The sequence below is a fragment of the Lipotes vexillifer genome, unplaced genomic scaffold (assembly GCF_000442215.2).
Source record: "Lipotes vexillifer unplaced genomic scaffold, Lipotes_vexillifer_v1.1 scaffold395, whole genome shotgun sequence".
Lineage (NCBI taxonomy): Eukaryota > Metazoa > Chordata > Mammalia > Artiodactyla > Lipotidae > Lipotes > Lipotes vexillifer.
The window spans coordinates 3,463,685-3,488,316 of record NW_006797390.1 but is presented as its reverse complement, the minus strand read 5'-3'; the positions used below and the strand labels follow the sequence as shown (position 1 = coordinate 3,488,316).

The 24,632-nt window shown below is 51.1% G+C and overlaps 1 protein-coding gene across 1 annotated transcript in view; it reads right to left on the bottom strand.

Moving 5' to 3' along the window:
* Positions 1-19,435, bottom strand: part of CHD4 (chromodomain helicase DNA binding protein 4) — a 29,313-nt gene extending 9,878 nt beyond the window's left edge. Inside the window, exons 1-25 of the mRNA XM_007469423.1 lie at positions 19,351-19,435; positions 18,339-18,516; positions 14,706-14,827; positions 14,303-14,518; positions 13,978-14,096; positions 13,616-13,857; positions 11,959-12,086; positions 11,591-11,726; positions 11,262-11,440; positions 10,845-11,084; positions 10,012-10,215; positions 9,686-9,891; positions 9,230-9,361; positions 9,054-9,150; positions 8,179-8,370; positions 7,511-7,711; positions 7,189-7,326; positions 6,642-6,763; positions 6,342-6,515; positions 5,800-5,941; positions 5,575-5,706; positions 5,354-5,471; positions 3,568-3,692; positions 2,978-3,215; positions 2,640-2,815 (exon numbers count right to left, since the gene is read on the bottom strand). Coding sequence (XP_007469485.1) covers positions 2,640-2,815; positions 2,978-3,215; positions 3,568-3,692; positions 5,354-5,471; positions 5,575-5,706; positions 5,800-5,941; positions 6,342-6,515; positions 6,642-6,763; positions 7,189-7,326; positions 7,511-7,711; positions 8,179-8,370; positions 9,054-9,150; positions 9,230-9,361; positions 9,686-9,891; positions 10,012-10,215; positions 10,845-11,084; positions 11,262-11,440; positions 11,591-11,726; positions 11,959-12,086; positions 13,616-13,857; positions 13,978-14,096; positions 14,303-14,518; positions 14,706-14,827; positions 18,339-18,438 — 3,879 coding nt within the window. The 5' untranslated portion in view covers positions 18,439-18,516; positions 19,351-19,435. The remainder of the gene's footprint in view (positions 1-2,639; positions 2,816-2,977; positions 3,216-3,567; positions 3,693-5,353; positions 5,472-5,574; positions 5,707-5,799; positions 5,942-6,341; positions 6,516-6,641; positions 6,764-7,188; positions 7,327-7,510; positions 7,712-8,178; positions 8,371-9,053; positions 9,151-9,229; positions 9,362-9,685; positions 9,892-10,011; positions 10,216-10,844; positions 11,085-11,261; positions 11,441-11,590; positions 11,727-11,958; positions 12,087-13,615; positions 13,858-13,977; positions 14,097-14,302; positions 14,519-14,705; positions 14,828-18,338; positions 18,517-19,350) is intronic.
* Positions 19,436-24,632: the final 5,197 nt, after the last annotated feature.

Sequence of the window (24,632 nt, the reverse complement as noted above, 5' to 3'; positions counted from 1 at the left end):
TAAATACTACGGTACTACATGGTCCATGGTCAGCTGAATCTGCAGATGTGGAGGAACCACAGATATGGAGGGGGCTATACTATCTATTCAAAAAATAAAATGTAACAGGACCTAATGAAACTTAAAAGCTTTTGCAAAGCAAAGGAAACTACAAACAAGACGAAAAGACAGCCCTCAGAATGGGAGAAAATATTTGCAAACAAATCAACGGACAAAGGATTAATCTCCAAAACATATAAACAGTTCATGCAGCTCAATATTAAAAAAACAAACATCCCAATCTAAAAATGGGCAGAAGACCTAAATAGACATTTCTCCAAAGAAGACATACAGATGGCCAAGAAGCACATGAAAAGCTGCTCAACATCACTAATTACTAGAGAAATGCAAATCAAAACTACAATGAGGCATCACCTCACACCAATTAGAATGGGCATCATCAGAAAATCTACAAACAACAAATAAATGCTGGAGAGGGTGTAGAGAAAAGGGAACCCTCTTGCACTGTTGGTGGGGATGTAAATTGATACAGCCGCTATGGAGAACAGTATGGAGATTCCTTAGAAAACTAAAAATAGAACTACCATATGACCCAGCAATCCCACTACTGGGCATATACCCAGAGAAAACCGTAATTCAAAAAGACACATGCACCCCAATGTTCACTGCAGCACTACTTACAATAGCCAGGACATGGAAGCAACCTAAATGCCCACTGACAGACGAATGGATAAAGAAGATGCGGTACATACATACAATGGAATATTACTCAGCCACAAAAAGGAACGAAATTGGGTCATTTGTAGAGACGTGGATGGATCTAGAGACTGTCATACGGAGTGAATTAAGTCAGAAAGAGAAAAACAAATATCGTATATTAACGCATATATGTGGAACCTAGAAAAATGGTACAGATGAACCGGTTTGCAGGGCAGAAATAGAGACACAGATGTAGAGAACAAACGTATGGACACCAAGGGAAGAAAGCAGTGGTGGGGAAGGGGGAGTGGGGGGATGAATATGGTGATTGGGACTGACATGTATAAACTGATGTGTACAAAACAGATAACTAATAAGAACCTGCTGTATAAAAAAATAAAATAAAATTCAAAAAAAAAAAAAACCAACATTTAAAAATATGAAGTAGGGGCTCCCCGGGTGGCGCAGTGGTTGAGAGTCCACCTGCCAATGCAGGGGACACAGGTTCGTGCCCCGGTCCGGGAGGATCCCACATGCCGCAGAGCGGCTAGGCCCGTGAGCCATGGCTGCTGAGCCTGCGCGTCCGGAGCCTGTGCTCCACAACGGGAGAGGCCACAACAGTGAGAGGCCCGCATACCGCAAAAAAAAGAAAAAAAATATATACTATAAAGTAAATAGCAGCCTCAGCCACTAATGAGAGGGCTGTCTGTATACCTGTGTAGTCATCAGGAGAGGTCATCAGTGGGAGGGAGAGTACCATCCCTCCCTTACAACCACTCAGCACATTCTGCCCCAGTCAGTCACTCCCATATGCGGTCACCACCTTGACAGAAGGGCAGTTTTGACTGAATACTACTGGTCTGTAGACCTATCAGACTTTTCAGCCACAGTTACACCCAACTGAAGTTAGTAGAATTACTTTCAAGAACAAAGATAATACATATCAGAAAAATTAAAAAAAGAAAAAACAGAAAATAAAAATACAACAAGAGGGATGGTTCTGAATTGGAAGGATGAGAAAAGATGGCAAGAACCACCAGAAACTGATGCCAATTCAAAGAACCCTGACCTGGGTGGCTAAAAGAGGACCAGAAGAGAAAGCAATTTTTTTTTTTTTTTCATTTTATACCCTAGATATCATTAGGAGGAAAAAATTCATTACAGAGGCCAAGCATTTATAACTGAGTATGTCTTGTTTTCTACTAAAAAAAAGACCAAGAATACACAAGAAAACAAAAAGGGAAAACAATTCTAAAGTTTTAAAAAGCACAGGGGGAAAAAAAAGAGCACAGGGAGATAGGCTAAGTATGTATCGTATCTCCTACCTTTTCTCCGGAGAGACTTGAGATAGCAATCCAAAATTTATTTATAGGGCTAATAAAATACATAAGAGAAAATAAGATGAGATTCTGATAAAGAAGAGCTAATACAGGGCTTCCCTGGTGGCGCAGCGGTTAAGAATCCACCTGCCAATGCGGGGGACACGGGTTCGACCCCTGGTCTGGGAAGATCCCACATGCTGCGGAGCAACTAAGCCCGTGCGCCACAACTACTGAGCCTGCGCTCTAGAGCCCGCGAGCCACAACTGCTGAAGCCAGCACACCTAGAGCCCCTGCTGGCCGCAACGAGAGAAACCCCGCACGCAGCAACAAAGACCCAACGCAGCCAAAAATAAAAATAAAAGTTATTAAAAAAAAAAAAAAAAGAAGAGCTAATACAAGTGTTTTGAGTGTGAAAAGTGGCCGGACAGCCACGTCAAAGATGAGAATGTGATTTGCTCGTATGTTACAGAATTTCTCTTCAAAGGAAGAGGTATATCAATTCAGCAATGTACTAATTTGCCTACAGATGGCTTCCTCTCATCTCAAATACCATCGTGGTCTCAATTCCAGTTTTTGGACCAATAACCAAGCACAGCATTGCTTTGGACTCATACTCACCCCCATTTCTTCTTCTCGCACCACATACTGGGCCACTTTGAATGAGCTCAAATATTCATTCATGCCCTGCAATTCCGTATCTTCTGTCTCATCCTGGTTCCGGTCCAGCAGTCGTTCAATGGCCTTATCGTCATAGTGGATAACACTGCTGTCTTCTCCCTCTTTGTTGTCTCCTCCTATAAAGAATCAGGGGTCCATACCCCCAGTTAACTTCAGCAGCTGCAGTGGAAAAAGCAAGTCCCAGAGGACCCTAGGTCTGAGTCTCAGGACCCTAGGTATCAAAGATACCCTTTAGAGAAGCCAAGCCCCACACCAAAACAAGCTCCTGCCTAGCTCACCTCCATCTGTGGCTTCGTCCTTGAAGAGCTCCTCAGTGCCAAACTTGAGGATGTCATCAAGCTCCTGTTTGGACATGGATCCAGTCTTGGAGCCCAGCCCAGGCCGAACAACTAGATGCGTCAGCATCATCTTCTTCTTTGCCACCTGCGTGATGCGCTCTTCTACTGACGCACGGGTCACAAACCGATAGATCATCACCTTCTTATTTTGCCCAATACGGTGAGCTCTGCTAAAGGCCTGGAGTTGTGCACAAAACGGAGGCAAAAATTGAAGTAATCATATTTCCTTACTTCTACTCTTGCCCTGACTCCCACATAATAAGTTAAATCCAGCATAAGGCAGGAGCTGCAGCTTGCCCTCACACAAAACTTCCCTTTGCACCCCTACCCCAAGATACCACCCTCTATCATGTTACCCAAAATAGGACCATAGCTAACCCAAACTCTCTGGCTTACAATAAGGTAAAAGACATTTGAAAACAATCTATCGTTTCCCCCAAAACAACTAATCCCAGATGGTGGAGCCCTCACAGAGAACACTATGCATTTCCAAAACGTCACTGTAGACCAAGGCTGCTACCTCTGCTCACCTGGATGTCATTATGGGGGTTCCAGTCAGAGTCATAGATAATAACTGTGTCAGCAGTGGCCAGATTGATTCCAAGGCCCCCAGCTCGAGTAGAAAGCAAGAAGCAGAACTGCTGAGCACCTGGTGCTAAGAGAGGAACCAAAAACACCATTAGAGGTGTCTCTGGAATTCCAGTTAATAAATGTTTAAGGAATATCAGAGATATAAAACCTCATTAGCAGATGCAAACTACTGTATATAGAATATGGATCAACAACAAGGTCCTACCGCACAGCACAGGGAACTGTACTCAGTATCCTGTGATAAACCATCATGAAAAAGAACATGAAAAAGAATGTATATTTTTAAAAGAATGTATATATATGCATAACCGAATCACTTTGCTGTACAGCAGAAATTAACACAACATTGTAAACCAACTATATTTGAATTAAAAAAAAAAAAAAAACCACCTCAAAAAAAAAGAAAAAAAAAAAAAAAAAAAAAAAACCCCCCCAAAAAAAAAAAAAAAAAAAAAAAAAAAAAAAAAAACCACCTCATTAGGCAAACACAAAACTAATAATATTAATAAGTAATACTCATAAGCAAGGTCCACCAATGGATACTGAAATAAGTGTGAAAGTTTAAGGAGAAACAGGATGTCACCACAGTCTCAAGTATCTCCCTCAAGATATTTATTAATCACAATGAAAAAAAAAAAAGAGTAACTTTACATGGAAGGAATTCAACAGACACCACCTTAACCAAGTGATCAAGGTTAACACCAGCAATGGAACATTATCAACATCATGTCCTCCCTAGGAATGATGCACTGCAGCATCGCTTCTCTGGGATTCCTGTCCAAAATGTCTAGTGTCAATCTCAGCATGAGAAAATATCAGACAAAGCAGAGACGTTCTAGGGCTTCCCTGGTGGCACAGTGGTTGAGAGTCCGCCTGCCGATGCACGGGACACGGGTTCATGCCCCGGTCCGGGAGGATCCCACATGCCGCGGAGCGGCTGGGCCCGTGAGCTATGGCCGCTGAGCCTGCGCGTCCAGAGCCTGTGCTCCGCAACAGGAGACGCCACAACAGTGAGAGGCCCGCGTACCGCAAAAAAAAAAAAAAAAAAAAAAGCAGAGACGTTCTACAAGAGAGCTAACCAGTCGTCATCAAAGGTATCAACCTCATGAAAGGAAAGGAAAGAAGGAAGAACTGGAAGAGAAACAACTACGCTCAACGTGGGATCTGGGACTGGATCCTGACACAGGAACAGTGGTGACATTCAATTCAAGTCTACAGTTTAGGTAGTAGTATGACACCAGTGTTAATTCCCTGTGTTTGATCACTGTACTGAGGTTATGTAAGTCATTATTAAGAAAAGCTGGGTGAAGTGTATACACCAACTCCCTGTATTATTTTTTGAACTTTAAGTTCACAATTATTTCGAATTAAAAAGTAAAAAAAAAGAAGAGGAGGTGGTAGTGGCTACCGAGACAATCCTGCCACTAACTTGCTATCTGGGTTTGGTAAGTCCTGGTCCCTCCTGGGCCTCTAGATGCAATGCGGAGGGTTAAATAAAGTGCCCTTCTTTTTAGCAGAAAGAACAAAGACTCCAAAGGGAATAAACAATCTCCTAGCAATAATCCAAACATCCTTCCAATCACGACATTCAAAAGTACTCTTCCACGTCAATTGACAAAAGACCCTAAACCACTACACAGAAAAGCAGATGCTCAAGAAGAACAAGTGATCGGTCCAGAGCCGTGAGCGAGGATGCCAGGACCGAAGCCACTCCTTCCCCCTCACCATTGAAGCGGTCAATGGCCTCCTGACGCATGTTCCCAGTGATTCCACCATCAATACGTTCATATTTATAACCTTCATGTTCCAAGAAATCCTCTAGCAGGTCCAGCATCTTGGTCATCTGGAAAATGAGCATACTTTAATTATGGGATTAATCAGATGACAATCCCTCCGCTGTGTCACTGAGCTGTCCACTGCTACCCACAAAAGCTCCCACACAATACCTGGGAGAAGATGAGTACACGGTGCCCACCCTCCTTAAGGTTCTTGAGCATCTTCTGAAGCAGCAATAACTTCCCAGATGCTCTGATTAGGGCACTGCCATCATACATGCCATTAGGCATCTTAGGGGCTTCCTGAGGAAATAAGCAAAAAAGAAAAAAATATTGTAAGAAACCCCAAATGGAGCAGTTCCCGCCCAGGGAGGAACAAGAGGTGGCACAACGTACCATGGCAGCCACGGGGAAAAGATACGGGTGGTTGCAGCACTTTTTAAGATCCATCACGACATTCAGCAAAGAGACCTGGTTGCCGCCACCTCGAGCATTGAGCGCTTCAAAGTTTCGAGTGAGGATGTACTTGTAGTATTTCCTACGTGGGCAAGACAGCAAGATAAGTCACGCTCAAGAGCCTTTATGTGACTCACAATGCAGTCCCAGGGTCTGGGTTCTTCTTTCCGGCATATCTCACTTTGGGACTGAGGAAACCTAAGAAGCGCCACCATCATCATTTTAAACAAGGTAAGGACTAACTCAATAAGAACTCTGGGCCGCACCACTGTAAAGCAATTATACTTCAGTAAAGATGTTAAAGAAAAAAAAAAAAAGAACTCTGGGCCCCAGCAACCTGGCAACAGGTTTCTTTAGCCCTCGCTGGCTCCTGTCACCACACGCCTTGCGGCGGAGTATGGAGAAGGAAACACCGTGCAGACTGGCAGGCGTCTAAGTGTGTCTGCAAAACGGAGCCAGTGCTTCTGTCCCTTCAGACTCACTTCTGCATAGGGCTCAACTCCACACGCACAATCAGTTCTGTCTTGGAAGGCATGTTCTTGAACACGTCAGCTTTGAGCCGCCGCAACATGTGAGGCCCCAGCATGTCATGCAGTTTTTTAATCTGGTCCTCCTTGGCAATGTCAGCAAACTCCTCCAAGAAGCCTTCCAAATTGCTTCAGAAAGAGAAAGGAAAAAGTTGTTGGAGAGGGGGAAAGGAAGAAAGGAAAAGTGACATAGGAAACGGGCAAAAGGAAGAATTAGAAGAATGCAGAGCCGATTATGGATAAGCACACACTCACTGGAACCTCTCAGGGGTGAGGAAGTTGAGCAGGTGAAACAACTCTTCCAGGTTGTTCTGTAACGGAGTCCCTGTCAGCAACAGCTTGTGCTGGAGCGAGTAACCGTTTAAGACCCGGAAGAACTGGTGAGGCAGGAGAGAAGCGGAATTCACTAAGAAGAGGCTCCAGCACACGTCCACAGACTTCTGCCTTGCCGCCCAGCAGTTACGCCCCAATCCCCACCTTTTTTTTTTCCTTTATCTTCTTTCCCGTTACTAACTCTTTTTTCTTTTTTTTTGGTCGCACCGTGCGGCACGCAGGATCCCAGTTCCCTGACCAGGGACTGAACCCGTGCCCCGTGTAATGGAAGCGTGGACTCTTAACCATTGGACCGCCAGGGAAGCCCTCCATCTTACTTTCAAGGCCTGGCCTCCAAGGGTCACCTACCACGAGTGAGGAAGGAAGGCAGAGAGTCTTTCTCCCTTTCCTGTCCTCCTAGGTCTCCCCTTAATGAGTAGGTAGTACTAGAACACTAAAACTGGAGGCCATACCTCCCGCCCCCCCTCACCTTAGACTGATTGTTCTTGAGCCGATGGGCTTCATCCACGATGAGGCAGGCCCAGTCAATAGAGCCCAAGATGGCCATGTCAATGGTGATCAACTCATAGGACGTCAGCAGCACGTGGAACTTCACAGATGCCTCTTTCTGCACAAGAAGGCAACCTGGTCACTCCTGTCCAACTCTGCCGGTACAGGCCAAGTCAAGGGACTCCGGGGGGTTTCCCTCCTCCCGGCTATTATCCTTTTGCCTCACCCCGGGGACCGGGGCACGAGGGGCCCAAAGCAACAACTCCCCTCTCCGAGGGTGGGTCTCCCTCCCGCTGAGGTACCTTCATGCGGGAAGCCTTCTTGCCACCACGAATCGCATTGTCCTCAAAGGAGAACTCATTCTCTCGGATGATGGCACGGCTGTCTTTGTCACCCACGTAGGTCACCACATACATATCTGGAGCCCACATTTCAAACTCCCGCTCCCAGTTGATGATGGTGGAAAGAGGGGCGCTCACTAGGAAGGGGCCTTTGGAATGACCCTTTGAGGAAGAAGAGGAGATGGAGAGTAAGGACTGAGGGTCCCACACGCAACCCGAGCGCCCCCCCTGCCCCTGCCCCGGAGTGGGCGGAGGACGGCCGTGTGCACGGCGCTCCTCTCCCTCCCTTCTCCATGTGCCGACACGCCCCGCCTGCCCTGCCGCGCGCTCACACCGCGCCCCTGCCGCTCCGTGTCCCTCCCCACTACTTCTACCCACAGTTCTGCTTGTCTCAGCGCGTATCCGTCCCCCAGGACCGAGGCTCCAGGCACCCACCGCTAATCCCACCCACAGCTCCATTCCCTCCAGTCTGTCTCTGTGTACTTGCGTCTATCTTACTGTCACTCAACACTGTTCTCCAGGGCCAGAGACCAATATTTTTTCTTCCTTTTTCTGTCTCCTCAGAGTGTAAGCGAAGATCACGAACACAAAATACCCACACAAAAAACTAACAGCCCCAGCTCTCCTACCTCCTTGTAGAGGGAGTAGAGGAAGACGGCGGTCTGAACGGTCTTCCCAAGGCCCATCTCGTCAGCCAAGATGGTGTCGGTGCCTTGAGCCCAGGAGAAGCGCAACCAGTTCAAACCCTCCATCTGATAGGGGTGCAGGGTTCCACCTGTAGCGTCCAGATACTCTGGCTGTCGCTCATATTTCACTGTTGGCTGAAGGATGAAATAAAGAAGTCAAGAGCTGGCCAGGAATTCCCTTCCTTCTGTAAGACAGCAGCTGCCTCCTCCTGACACACTCTCACTAGATCCTACCCGAGGGGGCCACAAAAAATGGTGGGAAAAAGGTGCTTAATGGTTACTGTAACTTTGTGTTTTATTTAGGATCCTCCAGGAAGCAAGGCAAGACGGAGATCTTGGTCCTACAGACATCCAAGAAAGACACATCAAAGTCTCCTTGGCAGTACAGTAAATTCTACTGGTCAGGAACCACCAGGTAAATGATCCTATGCCCCCTCTAGATTTATCTGTTTAAACTTAACCAGACTCACCTTATGTTACACAAAACCCTGGAAGAATTGAGCCATGAATTAAGGGTCAGAAGACCCAGGTTCCAAAATAAGTTTCACAAAAGCTCGGTTATGTGACCCCTCCATACGTAACACCTCCTCAGTCATATAAACACTAACATCTATGTTTTTATTTTTCTAATGAGGAAGAGAGAATATAAAGTAATCCTAGTATATTTCCCCTGATTTACAGAGATGTGGAGAATTAGGGAAGCAGTCTGTGTGAAGCAACTTAGCTACAGTGATCACTTGAGATGATGCCTTCAGACTGGAGCACAGAGCATACGTCGTCCTACCCGACAAACCGCCCTCCCTCTCCTGCTGACTCACGTCAACCGTTGGGGTTTCAGGGGGCCTCTCCAACTTCCTCAGCTTCACCTTCTTGAGCTTCTTGCCTGGTCGTCCTTCCTCACCCCTCATCAGCTCCCTAAGGAAGACAGATACGTCACACAGCTGCCTGAAGTCCTTCTCAATGAGCAGCAGCTCTACTCATCAAAGTCCCTCACCTGTGATTCCAATAGCTCTGCTTGAACAGGTCGTAGTCCTGTATCTCCACATCCTCACTCTCCCAGGATGCCTGATCGTAGGGCAAGTCCCGCCACTTGATCAAGTAGTGGACATGGCCCTTCTTGTCCACACTGCAAAGTCAAGGAGAGAAAACCTTCAGAGCCAGAAGGCCACCCTGCTCTAGCTCCTCTCAAAAACCAGACCTCAAGGGGGCCAGACACCACACGTATTCAGAACCAAATACATCTGGTCTACCAGTCTTTGCACCAAAAATGATCTCTAACCTACAGTTTATGGCTCAAATACCAGGATTCAGTCAGTTAATAACACACTGAGTGTCTCATCCAACTGTAACTTACTGGCAACATCCATTTTCTTAATTAATCCCCCGCGGATACGCTGCCCACCTCCAGTGTGCCCAAGACAAACGCAGCCTGGCCCAGCTCCCCTGGTACCTGTGGTTGAGAATTCGGTGGATCATCATCCACTCAGGTTTTATCCCGTAGCGATAGAAGCGTTCCTCCATCTCTGCAAACTTAGGGTCCTTGTTCTTCCGCTTTCGGCTCTTCTCTTCATCACCACCGAAGTCCCCAGAGGGTGGCTCATCCATATCATTCTTCCGCTGATAGTTTCGGAACATTACTTGACAGTGCAGCTCCAACTGCAAGCGGAAAGAGAAAGAAGTCACCAAGGAGTTACGTCCACGCCTTCTACCCACAAGGCTGCTTTCTCTCACCACCCTCTTCACTGCAGCCCCACACCTACTCTATCCCAGGTTTACCTGCAGCTCAGACACCCAGGAGCAGTGCCAGTACGACATGCCTTGCCATTTCACAAAGAACTGCCGCTCCGGCCGCCCCTCCAAGGGTTTGGGGGACGGAGTATTGGGATCAGCATCTGGGGGCCGAGGCACTGGTGTGGGGGATGGTGGCTGCCCCCACTTCCAGATTAGGATCTTCTGAACTTTGCCCTTAAGAGCTGGACACTAAGAGGAAAAGAGATGATCCAACACCGAATCATTACCACGGCACAGCCCACAGGCAGCTTCAACCTCATCAAAGCATTATTAAAACCTCATTTCAAGTAAGACCTAATCCCACCCAGGACCCTAATCCCAGGAGAGAAGAACAGAATTCCCTCTCTGTTTCTGGACTTCATCCAGGATTTGTGAGACATTATCACTCCTATCTGCCTAACAGAGCCAGTAGCTAGACTTCCACAATAACCCAGAACAAGTAGGCACAGAAAAGTCACAGACCTGGGGCTCAGAATTCCTCTCTTAAGCAATCTAACAGCATTCAGTGGCCCTGTTATATCACCAAGCTACCAAGACCTCGAGGCTGGGTGTCAAGACAGCAAAGGATATTCTGGGCTAAAAGAACACCGCTCCATCCCACTTCGGAGAGCTGGCAAAGCATCAACTCTGTTCAAAGTTAGTCCTACAGTTTCCCAGAACAAGGTATCCCGTGACTCTACGAGGAAGGAAAGTCCATGCCTCAGGGCTAAAAGGCCTATAGCTCTCCAGTGACCTCTCCTGCACCTCAGCCTCACGACACCTACACGTAAGAGGGGTAAACCCTGCTGCTGGACCACCGGCCGGGGCCAGGCACCCACCGTACAGCGGGGACAGAGCCACTCTCCGTTGGGGATCTCTGGAAGGGGCGGGTTCAGGCAGTGGATGTGGTAGGAGGAAGGACAGGCATCACAGCAGAGCAGCTCCCCCCCATCCTTGCAGACCCGACAGAACTCCATGTGGTGGTCATCCTCCTCTTCAGGGTCTCCCCCCACCTCTTCCAGGATCTCCTCACCCTCCGAATTGTCCTCTTTAGCCTCCCACTGGATGCCTTCCTTCTCCTGCCGTCAAGGACCACAGAGTCAGATTACTACCACCCCCACCCCACCCCCGTCTGAACCGCGCCCATCATTCCTTTGAAAGCTTCCCACTTCTACCCCCACCCAGGCCCGAAAGAGTTTCATCATCCCACTCTTCCGCTTGAGGGTCCCAAAGGGCCACGATGGCCGGGCACTCACGCAGTGTGGGCAGCTCCACTTGCCCTCGGGAGCCTTCTCCATATCCGGATCCAGGCAGACCATGTGGTAAGCTCGGGGACAGGTATCACACAGGATGATCTCTCCGCCTTGCTGGCACACCTCACAATAGTCCTGGTGGTCTGTCTCATAACCATCCACAGCAGTCACCTCCTCCTCGCCTAGGCAAGGAAGAGGGAAAGCCCAGTTATTAGAAAACACCTACCTCCCCCCACCCCCCTAAACCCAGCCCCTATCTCCTTAGGGAGATGCTTCCCCAATCATTCCCCCCCCCTCATTCCATTACATACTGATACAGAAGAGAAACACACCTTTCTTTTTCTTTTTCGTGGTCCGGAGTTTCTTGCGGCTGCGGCTACTGCGGCTGGTAGAACCATCAGAAACAGAGTAGCTATTGATACTGGCATCATCGAAGTCAGACTCCACATCTAAGTCGTCATCCTCACTCTGGCAGGATGAGAAGGTTAGAGGTTCAGGCCGAGGGGAAGGAGAGAGTGGTGGAGAAGGGATCACCCTTTTACTAGGGGTGCTGGAATCCCCGCAAGGGAGCCTAGTCACCTCTTCTATGGCCAACTCCCCACATCCTCATGCACCTACCGTGAACCCTGAATCCTGACATAAGACCACATCCTCCCCGTTAGCTAAGGCACCCTCACCAGCGGATAGGCTGGGCTCTCACCGAGGATCTCTTACGCTTAGAACCAAAACCTCCCAGCTTGATTTTCAGGGGAGCTACTTTCTTGGGCTTAGGCTTCTTGGCATCAGGGACTCGAGGGCTGCCCTTGGGCTTCCTCCGAGCATTGGGACCTAAATCAGGAGAAAGCAGGTAAGATCATACAATCCAAATACACACCACAGAGCAGAACATGGGAAAGATATTAGGTTGGCCAAAAAGTTCCCTCGGTTTTTAAGTAAACATAAAAGACACATTTTTCATTTTCACCAAGAACTTTATTGAACAGCGTATTCACCGTTTTGTTCCACTACCCTCTGCCATTTTTCAGGCAACTTCATAATTCCATCTTCTTTTTGAGCAAAGAACTGTTCCAGGTGCCTTTCACAGTCTTCCAGGGAATCGAAATTTTTTCCATTAAAAGAATTTTGTAAAGACCGAAACAGATGGAAATCTGAAGGTGCAATGTCTGGTGAATATGGCGGAGGAATCAGAACCTCCCAGCCAAGCTGTAACAGTTTTTGCCTGGTCATCAAAGAAACATGCAGTCTTACAATAGCCTGATGGAAGATGATGCATTTTCTGTTGACTAATTCCGGACGCTTTTCGTCGAGTGCTGCTTTCAGCTGGTCTAACTGGGAGCACTAGTTGTTGGAATTAATCATTTCGTTTTCTAGAAAGAGCTCATAAAAGAGGACTCCCTTCCAATCCCACCATATACACAGCATCACCTTCTTTGGATGGAGACCGGCCCTTGGCATAGTGGGTGGTGGTTCATTTCGTTTGCCCCACCATCTTTTCCATTCCACATTATTGTACAGCATCCACTTTTCACCACCTGTCACAATTTGTCTTAAAAATGCAACATTTTCCTTACATTTAAGTAGAGAGTGGCGTGAGGAAATACGGTCGAGAAGATTTTTTTCACTCAACTTATGTGGAACCCAAACATCAAAGCGATTAACGTAACCAAGCTGGTGCAAATGATTTTGAACACTTGATTTGGAGATTCTGAGTATGTCGGCTATCTCTCGCATGGTATAACGTTGACTGTTCTCAATTAAGGTCTCGATTTGATCACTATCAACTTTAACTGGTCTACCTGGCCGTGGAGCATCGTCCAGCAAGAAATTTCCAGCACAAAACTTCGCAAACCACTTCTGACAAGTTCCATCAGTCACAGCGCCTTCTCCATACACTGCACAAATCTTTTTTTGCGTTCCAGTTGCCTTTTTACCTTTCTTGAAATAATAAAGCATAATACGTCGAAAATGTTGCTTTTTTTCTTCCATCTTCAATATTAAAATGGCTACACAAAAATTCACCAATTTTGATTAAGTTTTTTTTTAAATGCACGCTGATATGACAGCTGTCACAATACAACCTAACGAAATTGTTTCGAATGAAGTTAAAGACAACTACTAAGTGCTACTAGAGCCATCTTACTGAAAAAACAGAATGAACTTTTTGGCCAACCCAATAAAATATTCCCCACCTAAAATATTTCTACATGGCCAGCTTCCCCAGTTCCCCTCCTAATCCACGGTTCATTCCCACCTCCTAGCTTCCATCTTTGGGCTGACAGAATAGCGCGTCCGTGCTTCCTCCAACTTCGACATCCCAAGCCCGCACTAGTCCCCACTCTCACTGAGTCCCATGTCACCTTTGCCCTCCTTGGTCTTGGCCTTGCGGATAGGCACCTCCACAGGGGGCGGAGGAGGTGCAACTTCAGTGGCCGTCACCATGCTCTCCACCACGGCCACTGCCGCAGCTGCGGCTGCTGCCACGGAAGCCCCAGAACTGCCTTTGAAGGGGTTGTTGGTGCTGAACTCCCGCCACTTCGCACCCAGAACCATCATCATCTTGGAGACAGCGATCTTGGGGTTTTTGGCAGCAATGAGGGGTCTGGGGGAAAAATGGCAGGAACAGAAAAGAGCAAAAGTTTAAAAGTAAAGGGGGCGGGGGAGGTGAGAGGCGATTACAGAAGCGCCCTCCACCTCCTGCCCCCAAGACCCTCCTGTTTACCGGACAAACTGGCTGAAGGCCTTGTAGTTGGTGAGAGTGCGATAATCCTCCTCTGAGAACACATGGTCAATGTCTTCCATGCCCCAGTCTTCCAGGAGCTGAGCAGATGATTTAGGCTCCTGCAGAGAGAGCAAAGTCAAAGCCTGACTCCTAGTGCCCAGCCTCGCCAAGGGATTTTGAGGTGCCACTAAGGCTGGCAAGTCCAGGGTAAGAGGGCTAAGAAGAAATCATTAGAAACAGGTGGAGAGAAAACATTCTAAGGGGCAGCAGAGTGTCTGGAAAACAAGGGACAGGAGTACAGAGAAGAGGACGGAGGTCCCGGCACCTTTGACTCATCGTCTTCGTCGTCCTCCTCCTCTTCCTCTTTCCGCTTGGACTTACTCCTCTTTTCTTTCTTGGGTCCGAGCTTCTTCTTCTTCTTCTTGCCAGGGGTATAGTCGCTGCCCTCACTGTCTGAGCGCAGGGCCACCTCTTCGTCCTCCTCCACAAACTCCGGCCCCTCCCCAGAGCTGTCCCCCAGCTGCCGGCATAAGAGCACACGCTGGAGCAGGGAAGGGGGAGAGGGAGACACACACACACATGCTACACACACGCTGCCCTCAGGACGGCCCTGAGGCTCATGCCCAGGACCTGGCCCACCGCCCCAGGGCAAGAAACGAAGGCCCCAGCCCTCCACAGAGCACCTCCCATTTCCCCCTGCTGCCCGTAACGTCCAGTCACCCACTCACCTCCTTTTTTTGGCGCTTGCTCTTAGGGATTTTAGGGTCCCGAGGCTTCTTAGGCTTTTTCTTTTTCTTGAGCTTTGGAGTCTCTGCTTCTGACAAATCCTCTTCCGGGTCCTCTTCGTTTTCTACGTATATTTTGGCAAAGAAAGGCAGGCAGGGAAAAGATCAATAGCAAAAGGTTAAGCCCAATCCAGAGGCTTCAGACTTTATTCCCCCACCTTCTGTCCCAGATTCCACCGAAGAGAACTGCTATACACGCCACAGAAGGAAGCTGATACTCAGGACAAAAACAGACAAAGAGAGAGCTGTATATGCCTGAAATAGGCCTGCCGGGCCAGACCAGGCCCACCTCGGGCAGCTGTCCAGACCCCTGCCTCCTCTCCCTCATCCCTAACACGAGTCCTCTATGTGTTCACCAGCACAGCTGAATCAAGCTGCATACAGTTAACCAAGTAAGAGAAACAGGCCTAGTCCTCCTATAACCAGCCACCCAGTATTCCATAAACCAGGAAATGAGAATAAGCGGTCCTACGCAGAAGGCAAAAACTAAAGAATATACCCTCAGCACATTCCCAGAACAGTACCTGCTCGAGGGTCCCAGAAACCACACCCTTCACTAACCCCTTTGGCTCATCACTGCGCAAAACGACCAGAACCAACCAGAACCTCCAAGCCCCAGGCTCGGGTGCCAGCCCAGGATCACGCCCACTCCCAAAGCTGATTTCCTTTCCCCATCTCCAGCTCTACTGCTCCTCCCCAGCTTCTCCTGGGTCAGTAGCCTCTTCTCCCCAGGGGCCCAAATCAGCCCAGCTGTCACCATCCCCCCCCCTTCCTCCCCCAATCTGGCTCCACCTCCTCCCCGGCTGGGAGCACACACAAAGCCTGGGGTAATACTGAGAGCTCCTGGGCAGGCCTAGGTGGGAAGGGGCACAGAGGGGGAGGAAAAGGCCAGAAGGCAGCTTCCTTTGTAACAGACATTCACACAGGCGCACCGGCTCCCTCCTCCTCCCCCTCCTGCTTCCCAAGGCACCCCCCCCCCCAAGGTGGGAGGAGTGGAGAAGGGAGTGGAGAGAAGGAGGGAATGCCTCACCCACTGAGGAGAGGGAAAATGGCTCCTGACCACAGAAGCCAACCCAGGGCACCCAGCTGCCAACAGAGGACAGACAGGAAGTGGCAGGGGAGGGGGTGCGGTTGAGAGAGGTAGCCGGGGAAAGACTACCCTCTCACGGAAGACTTCCCAAATCCCTACCTGGCCCCAGGTCCAGATGCCACCTCTTCTAACACCTACTGTGGGATGACACTGTTCTCAAGAGGCCATTCTGATAATGTCTTAGGCAAGGAAACCCAAGACACCTTGAAGGGTGACACCATGTGAGGGGCTGACTTACTCCCTCAATCGTTCTGCTTTCAATCATCGGAGCTTAGATTTAACAAGAGTTCAGTGGAGCTGTGCTCAGAGCACACAACCTTCCTTCTGACACCCAAAAGATTTACCTTGAGGAATGGGAGCCCACAAGACGCCTCTGAAACTCAGTTTCCTCATCACCTCTACCAGAGTGCAAGCCACAGATCCTAAACCACCACTAACAGATTAGAGGTAGCCACCTATCCAACAGAGAAAAAGGAGCAGCACCTAGAGAGTGGTGCACAACAGAATGCTTCGTTTCCTCCTACACATGCTCTCTGCTCCTGACCCCCAGAACTGGCCCTAAAATGCCTCTGACTCCACCCTTCCTGTGCGAGGCAGATACTAGGGAACAGGCGGCACTGGGCTGGACAAAGCACCATCAGCCTCCCCCTTTCCCTCTCAGCCCAGGATCAGGCCGGGCACAAGACAGCCCCTCCCATTCCCTTGGGAATGGGACACCAGCCTGGATCTCACCAGAAAGAATCATTTTCTTAAGGGCTTCTCCCCAGCAATCCCTGTGGTGCCCCCCTTCCCAATCAGCCACGCCTCCATAAAAGCTGGAAGTAGAGACAAGGACAAACTCGTGGAGGCAAAAGGGACACCCTTCCATCCACCTAAGACCCTCAAACTTCTCAGGCAGATGTGCTGACATGGCAAGCGGCAAACTGGCTGCGATATAGAGAACGATTTGGGAAAGGGGCAGGAATGGGGTGGGGCAAGTGGAAAAACTGGGTCACGCTACAGCTCGGGGCAGAGTTCACCCTGGGAGCCCACAGGCTCCCAGTCAACACAGGGGCAGCCCCATACCAAGGGGCCAATAGGAAGCCAAGATGTGGAACCAACACTGGCTGGATGGCACTGCTACTTCTCATGCCCCGCACAGAAGGGATGGGGCTGCCTCACCACTAGCACCACCCTACCCCCACCTTGGGCAATAGCACAGAAATCTACCACCTTGCCCTACACGGTGATGAGACTCAAGCCTAAGATTCTTATCCCAACAGCTGAAGATTCAGTAAGAAGACTGACCCTCTCCTAAGTGGTCTCAGGTTGAAGTGAAGACTTCCAACTTAGAAAGTGCCAAATGTGGAAACATCTCTCCCAGACCACCTCAACTTGCAGCTGGAGCTAAGGAAAGAGAAGGCAAAAGTGAAAGATGTTTGATGGGAAGCTAAAACAGGACCAGCAGGCTCCAGAATTAAAATAAAAATATAAACAAGGAAGATGAAGAAATAGCATCACGTAAAAAAACTGAACTAAAAAAGGATCAAGGAAACAAGCAGGTGACTGAGCTAAGTGCTCTGAAGAACGAAGGACAGAGGAGAGAGACATCCACTTAGAAACATGACATCCATCATCAGTTGAGGATAGACAAGAGCCATGCCAATCATGCAGGCTGGTTATAACCACTGGGGTTCGGCCAGTCCAAGGAGCCACCCCAAAACACAGACAGCACAACCCCCAACACACCGACACAAACACTTCACACCACCAGCCCAAACCCCAGGCTACCTGCACAGGGCAGAAACCTCCTGGGAAAAAAGCCAGGATTAAGTCCACTTGCCAGGGGAAGAGGGGTGCCCAGGGTGTCACCTTCCTTCTTTTTGCTCCTCCTAGTATATCCTGCAGGCTATGACATCCTACCCCTAGCCTCACTCAACATTCCAGCAATCTGCCTAACTAAAAGCGCTCTAGATCCCAGCTGAGGAGCGCAATTCAAACTTCACACGGTTGAAACTGCACAGAAAGCCGGTAACTGATCAGAAGCTAAAAATAATCAGAGTAACCCGCACTCCCTCTTTCCTTTCCACAGCTACAGGATCCTACTAGCAGAGATGCCCGGCTGGTCTCCAACCGCAATCCTCAACCCCGCCGCCGCCGCCGCCGCCGCCGCCGCCGCGCAGCCTCCAGGGGTCCCAGCTACCTGCGTTCCTCCTAGGACCCACGCCAGGCAAAGCCTGCCAGCCCGGAGAGCTCCCTCAACCGGGATCTGCACAGCATTCCCGAAGACAGTGCAGCAAGCTTGCATCGCGGTCCGCGGAGCCCAGAAGGCACATGGCTTCCAGCCCCCTCGCACAACAGCTCCGCAGAAGGGAACCACTCCCTTCGGATGCCCTCCACCTCCGACTGCACAGAGAAAGCCCAGAAACTCAACCCTGCCGCACCAGAGTCGCCAGGGAGGGCCCAGATGGCTCCTTCCTGCCCGGGGCCCTTGGGGAAGCTGTTACCTGGGTGGGGAGGGGGCAAGCTGTTGTTCAAAAGTGCATCCATATCCTCCTCCTCGCTGCCCGCTGAGCAGGGGGACGGGGAGCCCAGGCCCGACGCCATCCCCTTCCGCTCCCGGCCAGGGAATTGGCCCAGCTGCTCCTGCCTGCGGCCTGGGGCCCTCGACACTGGCCCGAGTCACTGTGCGGGGGAGGGGGGAGAGAAAGAGAACAGTGACGCGCACGGCCCCCTCCCCCACCCCGCCGCGCTTTCCGCCCACCCCCGGCCGCCCCACAGCCACCCGAGCAGGGCACCCGAACCACTCAGGCTGAACTTTAGTTCCACGCTCCCGGGGGCAGCCCGGAAGCCGGCTCCCCGGCTGGAGCCCCCCAGACAAGAGGAAGCGGCGCCCCCGAGGGCAGGCCGGTGCCGGCGTGGGGAGGGGAGAAGCCGCTGGACGGAGCCGGGCGTGACGAGGGAAGGGGTCCGAGTGGCCGCGGCGCGGGGGGGCCGGGGGAGGCGGCCGGCGGCGAGGCGCTCAGGGACACAAGGTCACTGGGGGGGTGGGGGGGGCGCCTCCCTGCGCCTGGGGAGGGGCCAGTCCCCAGACAGGGTAGCTCTCCAAAGGCTGTCCTCTGGGACAACTCGGGTTCTCCGGAGGAGCCGCGGGGACGAGGGGGCGTGGAGGCTCGGCGCTCCAGGGGGCTGGAGGCAGGGGCGTGGGGGGCCGGAGCTCCCACCGGGCAGGGGGCCGGGCCACGTGTCCCGGGGGGCAAGTGAGCAAAGGGCGAGGGGGACGCCGGGCATTGTGGGAGGCCAAGCCCGAGGTGGGGAGTCGCGGGGAGCGAGACTCGGGCCGGACGAGGGCGGGGGCTGGGCGCCCTGCAGGAAAGGGAGAGGCAGGGTCGGCTCCCCGGGCAGGGGGCGGTCCGCGGGTCCGGGGACGCCCGAGGGGCGGCTGGGTGGAAGGGAGGACCCTCGGGGCTGGTCGGGCTGAGAGGGGTTGTCTCTCTGGGAACCCCGCGTTCTCCTCACCCCAGAGCCGCCGCAGGTCGCGCTGGGTCCGGCCCGGTGTCACTCCCGCTCCGGCTCCTCCTCGCCGCGGCCGAAGGGGGGAAAATGGCTCCGGCTCCAGCGTCGCCTCTTAAAGGGCCCGAAACACCGGCCGGGAAATCCCACCGCACAGGCCCCGCCCCCCCACGGACAGCCCATAATAACCTCAACCAACTCCAACCCCCCCTCCACTACCGCCACCCTCCTCCCTAGGTCTCCCGGGCAACCCCCGCCCCCTCGTCGCTCCGGCAACCATTGACCACGCCCCCTCGAGCGCGCGCGCGCGTGTCACCCGGGCAACCACCCACCCCCTGGCCATCCCATAATACACACGGACACCACCACCAACACCACCAACACCACCACCCCCGTCACCACCACCCCCACGCACACACACTCCATACACATATATGCCAGGGCTGTTGACATCTCATGGTATTGCCGACCTTTTGCAACTAACCCTTTACACCCCCAGACATCCCATAATAGCCATCCTTTGCCAACTTCTTCACTCTTGGCCCTAATGCTAACATCCCATAATAATTCGTCACCTCTCCCTCCCCATGGCCATCCCATAATAAGCACCCCTCCCAGCCATTCAGCCTCACATCCCATAATACTCAATCCCCATCCCCCACAGACATCCCATAATAACCACTCTTCATCCACCCCCAGTTTGATATCCCATAATAGGCAGAAACTCAGCCCCCCCACACAACGGACACTTCGGCCTCCTCCCACACACATCCCGTAATAATCAGTCTCCCACCTTCTACACTGACATCCCATAATAACCAACCCCCTGGCGCTGCCCTCGGCCCCTGCAGGCTAGATCCTCACAACATGACCCCCAAGCTTCACACATTCATTCTAAGTTCACAGCCCGTAATAACCACTGCTCCCCTATCAAAGAGATATCCCATAATGATCAAGAGCCCTACTGTCACCCCAGAGAGGGACAACGAATCTCCTTTCCTCTAACACTGGAAAGATATCCCATAATTTTACTCCCCCACCCACACCCTGACATCCCATAATAATTGCAAAGAACCCGTGGTCAACCAGACATACCATAATACTCCCCGCACAACCCAGAGTCACATCCCATAATGCTTCATCTCCACTCCACCACCCCTCTACCTTTCCAGCCAGGCATCCCATAATATTCATACTCGTACCTCCCCTGTCTCCAGGCTGTCAGTCTATTCTAACACCCACACCAGCGAGGATGAAACAGGCTACCCACATTGCCCTCTCCCCCACCCCAACTTGTACACAACCTTCACCCCTTAATGAGCCGAAGCAGTGTCCTGGCACAAAGCCTCTTGATGTCTAAGGTGGACCCTAGCTTCCCTCATCCATCATTTCCAGACACGCAGGAACTGAGAGTCAACCTAGGGCCCCACCCAATCCCACCAGATTCCAGGTGTTCTCCAGACACTTACCTCCAGCTGAGTTTTGAGTAAGACCAACCAAATACCGTACTGGCCAGATGAGCCATTCACATAAAGTTTAGTTCACCCCAAAGCATCCCATAATAATTACAAACTCCCACCTAAAGATTATTTCTCAACATTCCAGCAGTCCTCTTCCCACACCGCCTCCCCAGGTCAAGGGGTCTATTCTCACCCCTAGGCCATTCCTATGGATAGACATCCCACCATGGTGTGAACTGAGGATCCCGCTATATACACACAAAGATCCAAGAACTGCTCTCCCTCTGCTCACTACTACTCATGCTTATGCAACAGATGTTGACGGAGTACCTAGCAAGGCACAAAGCTGGGCACCATGGGGAGTGCCTCCCTTCAAGAAGCATAAACAACCAAACTCCAAGATGAGATAGAATGTCTGGTGTCAACGGAAAACTGAGTGCTATTTCCTAATTTTCTGTTACAGAGAATAAAACAAATCCCAACTGACCTCAGGAGAGATCAGATCCCAGTAGAAGTTCTCAGCGGTCCTTCTAGAGCCCCGAAGGTATTTCAAAAGGATTTACAATATAGATGGATGGTCAGGATAATCTCCTATCTGCTCCCTACATACTAAGGGGTTTTGATTGGAAAGCAATGTTCATCCATCCAGCGTTTCTAATACGAAATCCTATAATATCATCATGTGCTTCCTTCTTGAGAGACTCATCAACATGCCAGAACTGTCATCCTCATGCTTGAACACCAAGTTCTGCTTACCCTCAACACCCCATGTTTCTTATTTATATCCTTTCTCATTTTGTATCCTGAAATCTCATAATACTTCCAACTGCCCCCATCCTCATCTTGTTGAGGTCCCATTCTCCACCCAAAAAACACCCCTGATCTTTGTATAACGTTCACCATCTTCTCCTCCTGTGTACAAGTCAACATCCCAGAATGCCTTCTTCATTTATTATGTCACAAGGTAGCCTCCCAGCACATACCACCCCCTTCCCTAACTGCACCTACCCTGCAGCCACACTGGGTACCCAGCCCAAGAAAGTCAGAGAGCCCAAGCTTAGAATTTTTTGGCCCTAAGAGAACCTAAGTCTACAGCCTGTCACTTTTCCCTCTTCCTGATCCCCAGAGAACCAGGACCTGGGTGAAAACCAATATCCCAACGCCACTTCCTTGCTGCCACCGCTCCAGACCCCAAAGTCAGATAATATCTTCCTCTGCTTTTCACACAAGTCCAAGACCCTTGGTGGTAGGACAGGTTGAAGAGAAACCGGAACTTCCTCCTAAGAGAGGCCCTTCCTGACCAGAAGTGAGTGGGACAAACCTCACATCATCTCTGCATTGCCCTTCTAATCTCACTTCCCTAGAGAAAGGGGCTGGCCAGATGACTCTCCCTCCTCTGAGAACCTCAGGACTGGAGAACTGGTGAGGAGAGATGAATTCAGAAGAGGCAAGAGCTTGCTTTGGGAAATCACTATCCCTACGACTCCAAGCAGACCACCAGTGATGCTGATAAGGCTTTCCCCCAGCTCCCACCTGACTTAACTCCCTGGACCACCCTTTCGGCATATCCATTGTGGCACGCAGGCTGTTTCCCCCATTGTGCAAGGCTGCCTAGTCTTCTCATTAAATTCTCTTGACATCAAGATTGGGCCCCATTCATTTGTGCAACCCCTCCCCCATGCTTATTCTGAGTACTAAGAGGAAAACTTGTACTCCTTACTTGGGGGAGAGGAGGCAGTTCTTTCATTAAGATACCATAATGTGGGTAGACCTCCTTTCAAGAAGTTTCTCATTCGCGTATGAACTGCCAGGTACTTAGTACGCCCTCCTCCTTCCCCATTTCTCTAGGGGATCCAGCCTGCCTCCGGGGCTCAAATTCCCGTCTGTAACATCTCCATCTGCCCCATACCCTCTTCTTCACATATATATACCACGTTACTACAGTGACTCATGATATAAACCAGGAAGAGAGTTTTGTAACTGGGTAGTCAGAGCCTCTTGCCTGTGATTACAAACATGGTCCCTTTTGTCCACCACAGCCCCTCTGCCCCACCCCTGCAGGTTGTACCCACTTATCCCCCGGCTCCCCTTACTTTCCACCTCTCCATGATACCACCACAGGGAGAAGTTTAAAGCCCCTTCCTCTCTTCTTGAGTTCCAGAGGGCTAGGATGTGTGTGTTTGTGTTTTGCTTTTGTGGTCCTTCTGTGCTTCACCTCCATACCCTAGCCCCATGCTACCCTCCCAGATAAATTATAAATAAACCACCAGCATGATTGGCCCACAGAGACTAAGGGTGGGATAATCTCCTGATCAATGCACCCAGGGGGACAGCCTCTCTAGCTGGTCATCTTAGAGTTCTGCTTCCGTCCCATGGTACAGAAGAACCTGGAATAACAGAGTGGGCTGTCCATGGAGTTTTCAGCACATGCTCTCTAGCTCTTCTCTCTACATCTCTGTTCTGTGAGTCCCAGAAACTCTGCTCATAAGACGTCTAAGGGACTAGGGTTCCCCTGCTCTGCCAGAAAAGGGGGTTTGGGAAGGCAACATGGGACAGAAAAGCCACAGTGACAGTGCACTCTGATAGCTAGACAGGATGCAGGTGGTGCAGGACTGGGGGGCACCACCCAGGCATGTGTCCTGCAGGAGCCAACACAGTCTCAGCTCCTTGGGTGTGACTGCAAGGTGGCAGAGCTCCCCTGGCCTGACCCCTACCTGAGCTACAGTCCCAAGGCTCAAACCCAGGAAGGCAGGGAGGGAGGGGAGTACTTGGTGCTGTGGTCACCCAGGAGCACTACTCCCTCGTGTGTCACAAGCCAGAACCCAGGCCTCCTCACTGCATGCCTGGACTCAGCGACCCCGTAGCTCACAAGCTGTTTAGGGACCCAGGTGTCCAGGGCTCAGATCCGGCTAGCTCTAGCCTGCCCCCAGGGGCCTCTTCAAACAGCTGTCACTGAAGAACCTCTCCAGCCAGTCACTCTTGCCAGGCCTCAGGTCTGGCTCCAGGGCTCACTCCACCCTCCCCAGCTTCTTCCCTCCCTCTTCCTTCCTTTCCTTCCCCATCCCCCTTCCCCAGAGCTTCACCTACCCAGGACAGCCCCACCCAGCTGCGCTGGGCACATCCCATAATAATCCTTCTCCTTGCGAGCCCCCACCCCCCCCAAAAGAGAGGCGGCCATCCCATAATAGCCACCCACAAGAGACATTCCGCGGTGACCGCCCCCTCCCTGCGGAGCTGCCGGGAGCAGCCATCCCATAATAACTGGCCGCCTGTTTTACTGGTTACGGCTGTGGAGGGAGCTGGAGAGGAAATGGAGGGGAGGGGGAAGGGGAGGAGGATGGAGGGCCCCCACTCTGGGGAAGGGAGAAGGGCACGGAGAGTGACCCACGGGGATGGGGAGCCAAGGGGACGCCGGGCAGGTGCGAGGTGTGGTCCACTGGCCACCACATCCCTGCTTTGGGACCTTCTCCCCATCCCCAGGGGCTTCCTTTCCCCCTCAGCACCCGCGAGGTGGCTGCTAGTTAGGCGGGATGCCTAGGATGGGTTGAGGTGCCCACAGAGCGAGTGGGGGGGTGGTAGAGTTCAGGTGTTCTCCTTGGGCCATTTGCGAAAGAAGGCAGACCTTAGAGAGGATGGCAAGAGAGTAAGGGGTGTGGGGGGGGCGGTGGGAGAAGAGCGCCTCAGGCCCTCCCCATTCTGCACCACCATCCCATAATAATCCCCCAGCCCCTCTCCCCCTCCCACACATGACATCCCATAATATCTTCTGGAGAAGCAGTCCCCGCAGTAGGTACAAAGAGCTATCCCATAATATGCTCCCCCACCCCC